The sequence below is a fragment of the Gossypium arboreum genome, chromosome 9, assembly GCF_025698485.1.
Source record: "Gossypium arboreum isolate Shixiya-1 chromosome 9, ASM2569848v2, whole genome shotgun sequence".
NCBI lineage: Eukaryota > Viridiplantae > Streptophyta > Magnoliopsida > Malvales > Malvaceae > Gossypium > Gossypium arboreum.
Window position 1 is genome coordinate 13,504,354 of NC_069078.1, and position 15,758 is coordinate 13,520,111.

Consider the following 15,758-nt stretch of genomic DNA (forward strand, 5'->3'; position numbering starts at 1 on the left):
CGCCTTGTTCTTAGAACTTAACTCAAGCCAAAATTCTCAGTAAATCACAGAGAAAAAACCTTTGAAATAAAATACATATAAGATAACTTGAAGATAATGGGACATACACAAAAATCTCATTCGAAAAGTTAGAAGACTTGAGTAAAAATATAGATTTGAAAAGTGAGTTTGAACGAAAAATAAAACTTGTTTTCTTAAATAAGTTAGGTCTTAAGTAGGATTTTTTGACTCAGGTTGAATCAATTGTTTTGTTGTTATTTCGATGATATTTTGTTGCCATTTCGTTGCTAATTTGTTATCATTTTTTGTTACTATTTAGATATTGTATAAATTTTATTTTATTGTTAATTTTATTACTATTTTAGAAATATTTACTTGCTAAGTTGTAAATATAGTACTATTATTTTTTGGAAGGAGTATTAGTATTATTTAAGTATAAAGATTTTGGTTAATTCATTTTCTATTTTGTTGAGAAATATTTATTTTAATGTTCTTAGTGTATTTTATGTATTATATTTTTTAAACTTGTTTTATATAAAAATAATAATCTAAAAAATTAATATAGACGAGTCAAGTCAAGCTTGTTTTAGCATTTTTAATTTATGTCAGACTCGGAAAAAAATTAGATCCATTTTCTAGACAGAGCCTGGACTTAAAATTTTTCATTGATCTAACTTAAACTTGACTCAATTTGACTCATGATCATGTCTAAATCAACCCAAAATCATGGTAAAAAATTGAATAAAAAATTAGAAAAGTTCAAAATTTTGTTTTTGGTTGAACTAAGTCTAATCATCTTAAATAATTTAAAATTGGAAATTAATAATATAAAATTGTTATAAAATTGTTGTATATAAAAGAAAAAGAAATATATAAACTAATATGTTTTTAGTAAGTATAATTCTTTATCAACTAGTTATACTATTAATCTATACTATTATTTTAAGTGTTTTATTGAGTTGGTGACACCCTTAACCAAGTCACTAATTCAGTTGTTAAATTATGAAAATGCTATTTTATAATTAAAATAAGTTATAATCTTTTAGGGTACATTAGTATTTTCATTTAAAAACCAATAAAAATATGCATATGATGTTATTTAAACTCAAACAAATTACATTAATAAAACCTTTAATTTATCACTCAACAAAAACTTTATTTTGATTTTTTATACATTTTAATTTTAATTATGCACACTTTATTACTTCTATCAATTGTATATCTATACTTACTATTATTTAAGTGTTTTCTTGAGTTTGTGTCACCCTCAATGGGTCATCAACTCAGTTGTTAAATTAAGGAAATGTCATTTCGTTATTAAAATAAGTTATATTATTTGAAGGCATTTTAGTCTTTTTCATTAAAAAAAACAAATGAAAATATTCATATAATGGGTTTTAAACTCAAACCAATTAGATCGGTAAAACCTTTAATTTACCACTTAGCTTAAACTTTATTTTGATATTTTGATATATTTTAATTTTAATTATGCATGCATTATTACTTATATTATTTTTAAATACACATTTGTGTTCTATATTTGTGGTTTTCACACGCATACATATGTGATAGGATTTTTGTAACACCCTATACTCGGCTTAGTCGCCAAGCCTAAATATCAGGATGTCACACCATCGTCTCATGTCATACTTATAGTAAATTATCACATTATTCATAAATCATTCTCTTTATCAGTGATCTTATAATTTTTTAGTCAAACATATATCAATCACCATTAGAACATGGTAAACATACTTTAAATAAACTTATAGCAATAATTGAACAAGCATTAGGACCACTTAGCAAAATTTTCAAGACAATCACGTAAGTATTGATACTAGGATAAGGGTGTCGATATTTTCCTAGTACGATATCGATACCATTTGTAAAATTGGTACCAAATCAGTATTCTATTTCTCGTCCAAAAATCAAAACTTGAAAAATATTTGTAAAATTGAAAAAGTACCGATAAAATCACCCCGAGTATCGATACTCGTGATAAGGTATCAATACCAATTTACAATTCTAACTTCCTATGCATTTGAAAATCACAGATGTATCATTTTTGAAACCCGAATATCGATACCTTTACTCTAGATAGTAAAAATTTAGCATATTTAAGCCTATAAACCATTTTAACACGAATATATTCAACATGCATCTTTTACCATATCAAATAAACGCCAAAACCACTATAATCACAGCTTCAAACATCGAGTATAAGTTCAAATGATAATCGATATAATACGATTCAATTGTCAAAATCTTAAAAGCAATTAAGCTATGGAACTTCCAAAACATTATGACAATTACCATTTAAAGTCTATCGCATTGCCTTATTCACAAAATGAAAACAAATTACAATAACACCTATGAAATAATGGAAAAAGGGCTTGCTTGGATCACCCCTCGGAACCACACTACTCACACCGGCACACTACTAATCTGTAATGGTTTAAGAAGGGAGTGGGTGAGCTTAACAAGCTTAGTGAATGCCTAGAACAACTACCATACAAACAATTCATCAAGCATCAATGAAACAACCATATAACACAACCTCAATAGTTCCAACTCTAGTATCATAGTATACTTACTCATGCATTATTACTAGTTATTTACATGGTAATCATATTCACTTTTAAGCATATATATCATATTACACATATAATCACGTAACATTCAAGCATATATCATAATACTCATATAATCACATAACGTTTAAGCATATATCACAATACTCAAAATCATGTTTATAGATAAATTGCATAATGGTCACAAGTCATATAAACACATATCACAACACACACATATTCATAATTTAAGATAATTTGACACTTGAGCTATGAAGTATAAAAGTGAACTCTATCATCACTCATCAGATACACAGATCTCCAACACACCACATAGACTCATAGGGTCAAACATGTCCCTAAAGTGAACCATAAAGCTAACACTCTCCTTACTTCCCCTCACATGTCCCATTGAATGGAGCTTAGCTCGCATTCCTTTATCCCTCCAACATGTGTCAGGCCTCAATGCCCAAAATCATTTACATATAGGTGAGTACTCACAATCCTATGACATGCCAACTATATTCAACGGTTTCAAAATCACAAGGCTAAAATATCCAAAAGAAACACATATCACTTACCGATTATTCATGCACTATCACTACATCTTTGCATTTTTAGCAAAACATTGTCACTATCATTTAACATATACATAGCATGTACACATTTGCACTTTCACAACAGTTATCATAACCACATATTACATGTTATAGCATCTCATCCCCATTCGCATGTTCACATTCACATAAGTACTTAATTCACAAGATAAACATAAGTATGAGAAAGCTTACACTCGAAATTTAGAGTAGGGGTTTAGGCTAGTACTAAATTTCCAAATAACGTAACAATTATTCCAAACACACACCCATACATTTTCACTGAAAAGTCGAAAGATCAAACTAACTTTTCCTTGTCTTTATCTCTACTCATAAAATGTCCTAACAAATATAAAGCTTCAACATAATAATTCGCACAACAATACATTCAAAAATCAGCTAAGGACTCACCACAAGCAATCAAAAACATAAGCCTAAGCTATGTTCTCACGTAGCCGAAACCTTTAACATAACCAACTTGAAATCCAAATATCTCGATCTACACTTAATCTTTTAACCTAAAATGAGTTTCATTCATCTAATTATTCATCAACAACTAATTCCAACCTTTAAATTACACAAAACTAATCAATTGATGGTATCGACTTTTTCGATATGTTTTTGGATATTTTTACGAAAATTCAATAAAACTCAAAAAATCTTTATCGAAACTTCAAAACAAGTTTAGAAACCTATTAATCATGTCAAAAGTAATTTAAAAACACTTTGAAATCATGTTTTTACTTAAAATCCCGATAATACAAGTTTAGAAACCTCTTAATCATGTTTTTGGCTAAATTGTAAAAGTTTAATTGTAACACCTCTAACCCATTTTCGTTGCTGGATTAAGGTTACGAGATATTATGACATAACCTATCAAACCCATACTGCGCACAACATAACCTATTGGCATGCCAACCGTACTCTATCCTACGTTCATCGGTTCAGAGTATTCTAACACAAAACAATATATGAATAGCTCGCTATCTCATATTTTGTATACAGGCATTAGTTCAACAACCAAACATTCATCAACTCAGAATATCTCGTTAGTGTTCAATGCTACAACGATCCACTATTTCATTACTCACATACATAACATTATTATAATGTTCAAATCAAAACAATTTAATTCATTTAATATGCATTTATATGTATTAGAATAATGCATTTTAATGAAACTATTTCATTATTATAATATGTTGCAGTAACAATCCAGAGTAGCTCAGTCAGTGATCGACGTTGTGTCAATTCATTATTTCCATTTTCAATTACACACATCAATATAATTCGACATTTATGCAATTAGGTTCATATAAGACACTTAAAATGTACAAAAATTAAATTGTATGAACTTACTAAACTAAACTACAGCAAGGACAAAGAACAGGGGCTATTTGGTAATTTTATATTTTCCTTGGTTTTCCACTCATTTAGGATCCCCTAAATCGAAGAACCCTAGTTGGCTGAAAGTTTCTTCTCCCTTCTCCCATGGCTATATTGTTTTTGCAAGAAGAAAATCTAAAAGATGATAGTTTATTTAGCTTTTATTTTATTTACATTATGTTTAATTATCCGATTATCATTTTACCCTATTAATTTCCATTCAATTTTAACAATTTCAAGCCCATCACCGTCCAAAATCATCACTTATGGTATATTTACCATTCAAGAAGGGTTTAATTGCACAATTATTCCTTCAATTATATTAAATTCCAACTAAACAAACTTAATTTCAATTTAACCCTAAACTAATTAGGACTAAATGAACAAATACCCCAAAAGTTATTTGATTTAATCATGTCACCACCGCTTGGACTTTTTTACCATGGTTTAATTACCATTTTGGTCCTTTTAGCATTTTAAATCTATAGAGATTAACTTTTACCTCTTTTACCATTTAATCCTTTTACCTTAATTAAGCAATCAATCATCAAAACTATCAAACCAAACTTCAATTCACCTATAATACGACTTTGTAAATATTTAATAAAAATATTTACGAACCTAAATTATGAAAATGAGGTCCTAATAACTCGTTTTCAATAACCACTTGACTTTTGAATCGAACCACTTATACTAACTTTTAATTCAATTAGTTAAATTCATCAAATCAAAATTTAATATAAAAATTATTATTGACTCGTATAATTTAACTACTAATTATACGAACTTACTCATTGAATTTGTGATCCTGAAACCACTGTTTCTAACAATACTGAAAAACGGACTGTTATAGTAGCATCCCAATTGTACGGCAAATAAACTAGGCAAACTAGAGATGCTACAATAATACTAATTTCTAGTTTGAGACTTTAACAAGTGAACTAATGATGATTAACAATAATAACTCCATTAAATTGAAACAATCAACCTATGTTGTAAAACTACAATGTTGTTCAAACTTCGTTACAAAAATTTCTAATCCTGAGGCTCAACCTACAGGTCTCCCCCATTATATGCATGTTACAGATGAGAGGAACAACCTCACACAGACTTGAAAGATTCTAGCTTAATCCCTCTCCAATGTCTCGTATAGCTTTCTTTACTTGAAAAGCATAACAAGAAGCTAGGTAAGTTCAAATGAACTTGGTGAGCTTTTAATATAACAGACCCGATTAAGAGATTATCATATGATATGACTTCAATGGTCGGGTCTCATGTTTGACATCACTTGCACGAGGGCAGATTGCAAGTCTTTTAGGTGCACACTTAACATCATTCATGTCGGTACAACTTGCAAATTCGCCCTTTTCTACACATTGACTCGGTTCTTCACTTTCATTGTTCATGCACTAGTATATCTTTTGGGATGATTCCGCTTGTGCATATGTATTGATTTCATACATGGGGATTCATATATACAGATTTGTGCATGCGAACTCATTCTTGGTGGAATTAGATTCACGGAAATATACCTTGACAACTTAGACTTGAGAATTCATATTCATCGGTTAGTTCCTGAAGATTCTTGCTTGACAGATAGTCCATGCAGACTCTTACTTGAGAGATAGTCTATGTGGCCTCTTGCTTGAGAGATAGTCTATGTAGACTCTTGCTTGAAAGATAGTCCATGTGGACTATTGCATGAAGATTCTTACCCAAATAGTATTTCCATCATAAAATACTTGAGAAACGACCAAATTACCATTTACAACAAAATAACCATTTTGCCCATTTTTAACTTTTTATACAATTTCTTCCTAATAATAGGTAATTATCAATCTCAAATCTCATAATTCACTTATAATATTTAATATAAATACATAGATATTGAAAATTACATCCTTTCGCTTCTCCCAATAGAATTGGAAAATCTACAATTTTGTCTCTATACTTTTGAATTTCTTCCAGTTTAGTCCAAAAGTGATTTTTACCACACTAACATATAATTCCATATGTTTCCGTTCCAAATAATCAATAATAGTTCATTTGTTTCCATTTTGGTCAAATTTGCACTTTAGTCTTTAAACTTTTCAAATTTTATAATTTGGTCTCTTTTTTTTTCCCATATTTTCATTTTTTTGAAATTCTTTGCATTAATTCCCAAATCCAAAATCAACTTTATTCTCATAATAATCCTTTTTTTGACTTTTTTTTTCTCAAATTTTCTTATAAATTTACTTATCCGACACTCGACATGGCACCACATGCCAAATAAAAAATTTTGTGGTGTTACCTTAACTGTAAGAAATATTTTCTATCATGAAGAACTATTTGAATAGTATGATGTCACCCTTCATATATCAAAGGTTTTTTTTTTTTGCAAAATATATCATTTTAAGAAATATAAATAGATAATAAACATAAAATATGCATGACATATTTAGTCATATAAATATAATATGTGATAACATAAATATAAATATATTTTAAATTTAATGAAAGAAATCATTTTTTTCACAATGGTCTACGAAAGGGATTCGAAACATCATAATCAAATGTTCAAAAAGATTGGTTACCATTAAAGAATCAGTAAGTGGAGACAAATAATATTTTAGTGTCATGTAAAGATAATTTAAATGGTTTAGGAATGATACATATTTGAGACCAATGACCATTACTATCATTCCAATAGAAAATATTTTTGTTAATTCTAAACATAAAATCACCAATTCAATATTTTTTTAATCATGACCACTTTTATCATTATGATTTTTTATGAACTTGAAAAATGCTACATTCACTTCAGGAAGGGTATTAAATTAGTCGAATAAAATTGACAATATAAATTCATATTGTAAATAAGGTTAATATATTTTCAGTTAAAATTTGAAGTTTTATCATTTTTTTTTAATGTGAAGTCTTACCATCTTAAATGTATTAAATTATAACAAGCTTTTGGAAAAATTAATGATTTTTGTGTTTATATTATTCCTTTAAATTATTTCAAAGAGATTTATATTGGGCTTGGATGGGCAATGCAGTGCGGTGCATTTAGTTTATTTTTTGTCTTATACTACAATATATAATCTTATTGTCACCGCTATTCTTACGCTAACTGTAAATAAAAACACCGTCCATCTAAACTCACCCTTAATTTTCTACTTTAATAATATCACATATCATTGTAGCATTAAGATGAATCAAAGTATTCATGTCATATCATTTCTTTCAAAGATCTCATGGGGTATGAATTTAAACTTACAAGATTTGACAAAATATGTCCAATGTAACGTACATACCATGTACCATATAAATACATGAATTTCATAAAAGCATACTAATTATCCTTTATATATCTATTTATCCACATGTAAAGTGCCTCAATTACCATAACAACAACAAAATATTTATAAAAAAATATAAGATAAAAATGAAGAAAAAGTAGTATTGTTTAAACTACATCAAACTAACCAGTTGGATTGGGAATTGATCGGGGCACAATTCAATCAGAGGTATAAAATCGATTGATGTGTGAACCGGTATGAATCTGTTGAATTGATTTTTATAAATCTTTAGTAATTATTTTTTAATTTTAAATAATTTATTTCTTTTGAACGGCTTGGAGTGATCGAACTGAGAATTAATAGATCAGTTCAACTACTGATCTGATTCGAAAAACATTAACAAAAAAATTTGATATTTTTATTGTAAAGATTTTCAAAATTAATAATAAAAATCTAATTTTATGAGTTTTCAATTTTTTTACCAACTCTCTAATTTTTTAATTTAACTTGTATAATTAAATGGGTCTAGGATTAAATTGATGAGTTCAATTTTATTTTTATTAATCTCATTATAGCCCATCCTCAACCCATAAATAGGAGGATAATGCGCTTTAATGCACTCGAATCCACGTCTTCCTACATTGACAACAATAACCATACTTATAACACCCCTAACCCGTATCCATCACCGGAATAGGATTACGGAGCATTACCAGAGTTTTTTAGAATGTTTACAGATAATTTAAGTCAAATTCTATTCATTTACTTAGATTATTCATAACGTCCCTTAAATGGACCATCAAGTATTATAATCGAATCAAGACTTAATCGGGAACTTAGATAATTTTTCACGAAATTTCTAAAATTTTCCAAGATGCAGGGCTTACACGCCCGTGTGGTCCAAGGGACCCGCCCGTGTGGTCCAAGGAACATGCCCATGTGACCTTAGGACACGCCCGTGTTGCAGGCCGTATTCGAACCCGTGTAACTCTCTGATTTATGGCACACAGCCGACCACCGGCCCGTGTTCTAGGCTGTGTAACACACACGGCTAAGACATACGCCCGTGTCTCTGCCTGTGTGCTCAATTCTAAGCATTCTGTTTCTCAAATTTAAGGTGCAAGGGACATATGGTCAAACCACACACCTATGTACTAAGCCGTGTGTCACACATAGTCAAGACACACGCCCGTGTGTCTACCCGTGTGGACAAAATAAAGCCATTTTTAGCTTAATTTCTCACCCAAAACCTTGCCATAAACCTACACCAAGACTTGCATTCATAAACCAACCAATCCAAACATTTTAATTAGGCTAATTCTACCATTTAACATGGTATGTCGTTACATGCTTTCATGCTTTTAATCTTACCTTATTAAGCATACTCGTTTAACCTGTCTCAATCAATCAATAATAAACACTTATGTAATCACCATGAAATAATCTTAATATGTATATATATATATATATATCAATACACAATCATCACTAGCCATTCCAATAGCTAGATTACAACAACCATTTACATTTACATGCTAATATGGCCAATTAACTATACATGCCATTATAACCACAATTGTTTTACCATATATACCCAAATGAGCTGATGGATAGTGTAAGTTATCTTCGCCAAGCTTCCAATTCAACAAGCTTCCGATTTACTATAAAATAGGGAAATAAAACTAAGTAAACATATAATGCTTAGTAAGTTTGTATAACATTGTACTTAACTTACCATTCATTGTATTGCAAGATAAACATGTAAGGCACATTCAATCAATTTGATCTTAAGCCCTACATTTATCATCATTTCCCTTGTTAGTCATATTTTCCATAATAACATCAAGAAATATATATGGGCTCAACATAATCAGATTTTCGAATATATATACTTTCCATATCACGTATCCATATAACACGTATGAATCATATCTTCATATTACAAGTATATTCTCATAACAATTCATCTCGAGTTCAGATTATTCCATGTCAGAACTTTACTCCTCTAATTTGAAATATCAATGTCACACGAGTAGTACACTCAAGGTTTACAAATCTATAATCAAGGATGAACATACTCATCAAATAAATTCCATGTACAAATATCATCATCTCATGTTTCCATATATCAATTATCATGTTTTATCATTTTATGTATTTCAGGCAGATACGTGTAATAACTCATATCTTATTCATATCTTCTCATGTCTCGATTGTTACCCGTTGAAGTTATTCGAAATGTCGATGGATACACAGGTAGTACACTCGAGGTGTACAAATCAGGATCCGTCAATTCATCTGGTACCCATAAGGTACTATATCGGAGAGTACACTCTCAAGCCACACATGTAAACAACAGGATTACCAATCCAGGCTAAGTCCTGTCTCTAATATATATTTACTCAATAGAGCTTAGTCAGGATTACCAGTCCAGGCTAAATCCTTTTTATGACATATGCTCTAAAGAGTTTGATTTGAATTACCTGACCGGGCTAAATCCAGTCTATAACATATGCTCGAGAGGACTTATATCAGGATTACCAGTTCAGGCTAAATCCTTTCTGTAATGAGGTCAATAGGATTACTCGTCTGAGTTAAATCCTGTTAGCAACAAATGCAGGACCTCATTCAATAAGGGAAATCACACTTATCCATCGATTTTCATTTATTCAAACGGGGTTTAACTTTTTTCATGCATTAACAAGCATGTAATTATTTTATACATCTATAACATTCATATAATTCAAATAAACACATTTCACATTCATTTTAAGCATAAAAGTAACATTTTTATCATTTATCATTTATCGTGCATTGTCGATATGTTTTAATGTCATATATATATGATATTTATACAATTCAAAAACAAAAAATTAAATTCAAGCATATAAATATACACAATTTAGTTACACAAACTTACCTTGACAAATGTTCGTATGCATAAAATCTACTAATCCGATATTTTTCTCTTTTCCTCGTTCTAACTCCAAATTTAGTCTACCCAGATCTACACAAGTGAATTTAACACCAATTTAATACAATTTAAACTCAATTCAGTCCAACTCACATCTTAGGAAAAATTACCATTTTGCCCCTAAGCTTTAATTAATGACGATTTCGTCCCTAGGCTCGGAAAATGAAATTTATGCAATTTACTCCTTATTTCAAGCCTTACCAAAAATTCAATATAAAATTTACAGCACATGTATTCTATAAAATTCAGAATTTTTCTTCAATTTTCACAACTTTACATTTTAGTCCCTAAATCATGTTTTCATCAAAAATCACTTTGTAAAAGTTGTTTATCTATCAACAACCTTTCATATTCTACCAAAAATTTCAAATTTTCAGCATATTCATCCATGACATAATTTCTATACTTTGATAACTTTTCAAATTGATCCCCCAAATAGATAGATTAAGCTATCTCGGTTTCAAAAATATAAATAGTACAAGAAACGAGGCTTGAATACTTACCTAATTTGGCCAAGAAAGTTGCTTTCTCTTTCCTAGGGTTTCCATGGAATATTGAGGAAGAATATGATATAAAATGATTTTTATTTCTATTTAATTATTTATCATCTTTTGATTTTATCACTTTCCAATTTAGTCCTTAGCCTTTTCCTAATTTTCCATGGATGAATCATCCAAAAATATCTACTAACTTTTCATTAATGGTCTAATTCCATATAAGGACCTCAAGTTTTGAATTCCATAGCTAGTTGATCCTTATAGATACTAGAATTTAACTTTTTCATTTTATGCGATTTGATCCTTTTCACAATTAAGCACATAATCGATAAAATTTCTTTGCGAAATTTTCACACAACATTATTATCATATTATAGACCATAAAATAATATTAAAATAAATTTTATTTCTGGAATCGAATTTGTGGTCCCGAAACCACTGTTCCGATTTCTCTAAAAATAGGTTGTTATAATACCAATCGAATTAATACTCAATTAACAATTAATTTTAAATGAATGTTCAAAATTAAAAAGAGTCAACCTGCGGAATTCTGTTTTGAGTTGAAACAAATTAATGTAAGGAATAATTGTGTTGGCTAGTTATAGATTATAGAATTGAAAGTCTTCTCAAAGTAGCATATTTGCTTTTAAACACAAGGAATGTGCAAAACCTGTCATGGGACCATATGTGTTTAGGCGTGCAAGTATATAATCTAGGAATGACTTTTGAATATAAAATGTTTCCCCTTTAATTGAAATTATTTTTTAGGATCTAACTTTTGCCTTAGATAAACTGTTTCCCAATCAACTGCCACCTATTCTTCCTTCAAATTTTCTCACTTTAAGTCTTCTTCTCCTTAAATTTGATGATTTTTTTATACAATTCACGGGATGCTTGTAATTGAGTTGAATTCAAAATTTACAGCAGTTTAATATCAATTCAATATAAAAATCGAATTTCTGGAGCACAGATTAGGCTTGTGTACCTAGTATTTACATACTGATTTGATTATTTATGCTTGAGTTTAAATTGGAGTTTTGATGATAATTAAAAAAAATTTCAAGTTGTTTAAATCAAATTCAAAATTTAACTTGCTTGATAGTTTAGATTTTATTTGATAATAATCGAATTGAACTTAAAATAACTATGGAGAGTAAGAGAAATATGAGTAAAAATATTACATAAAATTAGAAATAACATATTTTTATAATAAAATCATTACAAAATAGGAAAAGGATGCCATTTTCAGAACTTGAATACCAAACCTTAAATGCCGAGGTATAGCTACTTGGTTGTTAGCTATAACCAAATTAAACTATGGAAAACTATGTGGCAATGCATCTCACTTTCCTATTGAATTATATGTAGCTTTTTAATACAACCCAAGTCCCTAATCTAATCAAAGTGAAACATTGAAAAAGATACTTTCACCCATAAATTCAGCACTTTCTTGGCGGTTAGTGAGTAGAAATATTTTGGTTGTTTTTTAATCAGAGTCATACACTTATGGTGCAATATGGAGTGCCAATTTGTTGGGTTCCTGCCAATCTATGAAGCTTCTTCATTTCCTTAATTGCTGGATCTTCAAGCAAAAGCACTTTATCTTTGTCTTTGACCCCAACCATGTGTAAATATTCATCATCTTCCCTTTCTTTCCCTTTGAATAATAGCCTTTGCTCTCTTGGCTCCAAGCTTGTTATCAATGACAAAATCATCTTCAATTCCCCTGGGAAATTTTCCCAAAATTTTTTTAAGGACTAAAAATTCAAAATCTTAATTCAGGATTTAAAAAAAGAAAAAGAAAAATAAAAGAGGTATATGTTGAAGGTATATAAGAAGGGCTTACCAAATGTGGAAGTTGATTCAATGGAAACATCATGGCATTCAGAAACAGTTGAGACTCTAACAGTGATCATCCCTTCTCCAACACTTGAAAAACTGGTTTCTCTCTTTTGAACAAGCATCCCACCAGGCCTAAGTTCCCATTTGATTTCACTTATAATAGTATTATCATTGTTTCCGCATCTTTTTTCACCACCTTTTACACTATTTCCACCATTGCCAAACTTAAAGCTGCCTCTGCAAAACCTCTTTGACTTCAACTTCATCATTTGTGTTTTTGCCTCTTTTTTCCCCAAGCTAATCACTAGGTATCAATGTCTCTCCAACAAAAGATGAAGCAGGTATTATATAATAGTGGGAAAGCATAGGTTGAGGGGAAGAAAAGAAGTGAATTAAAAAAAAAGAAAAAAGAAAGCCACCTAAGGCTAAAATGCATTGGCCAAAAATGAAAGATAAATGAGAAGAAGACAAATGGCGAGAGTTATAATATGGACGTGGGTTTCGTTTGCTGCTTTTATGGGAGGCTAAAGCACATGGGGCGTGGTTGCCATGGACATGCTTGCTTGATTGGCGGGCCAAAGCCACTCAATCATAAACAGTGTCGGCTGACAATTTTTGCTCATAAAATTGATGGATTGGATGGAAGTTCTTTTTTTTCCTTGGATGACTTTAGGGAACTTATTATTTTTATGATCTATTCAGTTGGGATTAAACTTATTCGCAACCATTTTGATATTTTATTATGATTTTTGTCTCTGTACTATATTTAATTTGGATATGTATTTGTTATATTTCAATTTGGTATAATTTATTTTTATTTTTATAAGGATTTTTTAAACACCAAACATGATTTTTCAATGTCATTTAGAGGAAATTAAAAAATTACGGGTTGAAATTGAATTATAAATTTTTAGAGGTCAAAATATAATTTTATCATGGTTATCAAAATATCTACTTTGATATAAATTCTAATTTTCATCATTCTACTTTACAAATATTAAGAAGTCAATTCCTCTAATTTATCATAATTTGATCATTATACTTTAAAAAATTAACAAGTTAATCTAGTTGTTCATAAACATATGAACTTAAACTACTAATTTTTCTATTTGTTGCATATAAATTGTTGAACTATCTATTTTACTAATTCTTTATATATAAATTATTGAAGTATTTATTTTATTGATTCTTTACATATAAATTACTGAATTGTTGATTTTCAAGCCATCGGTTTAACATGAAAGTCTAGCAGTGGTATCTAATTGGACTAACTTCTCACTTTTCGTAAAGTATAGGGATAAAATTTACAATTAGACATTATTATTTTCCACAAATTATTCATTTAAAAAATTCTTGCTCAACCTCATAATTTAAGCTATTTTATTTATTTTAAATTTTTTCATATTAGCTTATTAATAACTTTTTTAAATAGTGTTATGATATGAATTAAAATATAGCATTAATAATAATAGAAGATTAAATTTTCAAATTAAATATATAATAAAAATGAGAATCACTATTACAAATATATGCTCAAACAATTATAACGTAGAATAAAATGAACTAGACAGAACACATTTACAATATACACATGATAAAATTGAAAATTCATATACTGTAATTACAAATTATGAAAATCGAATATGAATAAACTCAAAAATCATAATTTGTTAGCTTTTTACTGACGTAGAAAAGAAATGGTGTATGATACATCATGCATTCTTTCCTTGTCCAATTTGTAGAAACAATTGTGGGAAACTATAACGGTTTTATGACATCTTCCTCTCACTTTAGTGTTAAGACTTATGGATATTGTTGTCATTCAAGAACCAAAAGATGAGAAATTTCCCCTCATGAAATAACTTAATTATGTGAAAATTGTTTAGCTAAATTAACCTATTTTGGAAATAATTACTTCTTTAAAGCAATATATTAAATTTTGCCGACTATGAAAAAACTTCACTCACAAACTATATGTTAAACCAAAACTTGGTTATTCAATAACTAATCATAAATATATCATGTTTCTTTGCTTTTACTCTTTTGTATTAGTGTCAACAATATATTATTATCTATCAACCTTTCTATTAAACATAAAGATAAATTTAAACTAAGACAAAACCTCTGTCTTGCCAAAACACAAAACCAGCAAATCAAAGGTCTAGATAAAACATGAATTTCACCACCAAGTTAAGAATAGAATGAGTAAATTCATTCCAAATTAAGTTATATGTTATTATTTACTATCATAAAAGTTAACTCAAATTAAAAGTGATCCAATATGGTTAAGGTTTATTATTGACATTCATATATGAGACAAATATGTATAGATACTCTTATTCAATTCAACCTATTTTCCTATCATGTGATAAGCTAGATAGAAAAGATATTAACAACATATCAAAACTCTATCACCAAAACTACTTCAAGTCAATTGTTGTCTCCTTCTTTAACACCCTAAACGCAGCCTAAACGGGAAGACCAAGTTTAGAACACCACATTAACTTACCAAAACATAGTCATACTTAAAGCAAGCCTTTCAACCATTCTTAAGTTTTGAAAACATTCATTATCCGAAACATAGTTACATCTTAGAAGCTTAAAATATG

At 29.1% G+C, this 15,758-nt stretch overlaps 1 protein-coding gene across 1 annotated transcript; it reads right to left on the reverse strand.

Moving 5' to 3' along the window:
- Nucleotides 1–12,484: 12,484 nt before the first annotated feature.
- Nucleotides 12,485–13,587, reverse strand: LOC108456349 (BAG family molecular chaperone regulator 2-like). The gene is made up of 2 exons (XM_017754945.2): nucleotides 13,154–13,587; nucleotides 12,485–13,033 (listed from the first exon to the last, which is right to left on the reverse strand). Exons 1-2 carry the CDS (start codon nucleotides 13,416–13,418, stop codon nucleotides 12,804–12,806), a joined length of 495 nt encoding a protein of 164 aa, XP_017610434.1. The 5' UTR covers nucleotides 13,419–13,587; the 3' UTR covers nucleotides 12,485–12,803.
- Between the last annotated feature and the right edge of the window lie 2,171 nt (nucleotides 13,588–15,758).

Coding starts and splice junctions, on each gene's coding strand:
- LOC108456349 (XM_017754945.2), bottom strand. CDS start 13,418: ATGATGAAGTTGAAGTCAAAGAGGTTTTGCAGAGGCAGCTTTAAGTTT. Junction 13,034..13,153: donor TGAATCAACTTCCACATTTG/GTAAGCCCTTCT, acceptor AAAATTTCCCAG/GGGAATTGAAGATGATTTTG.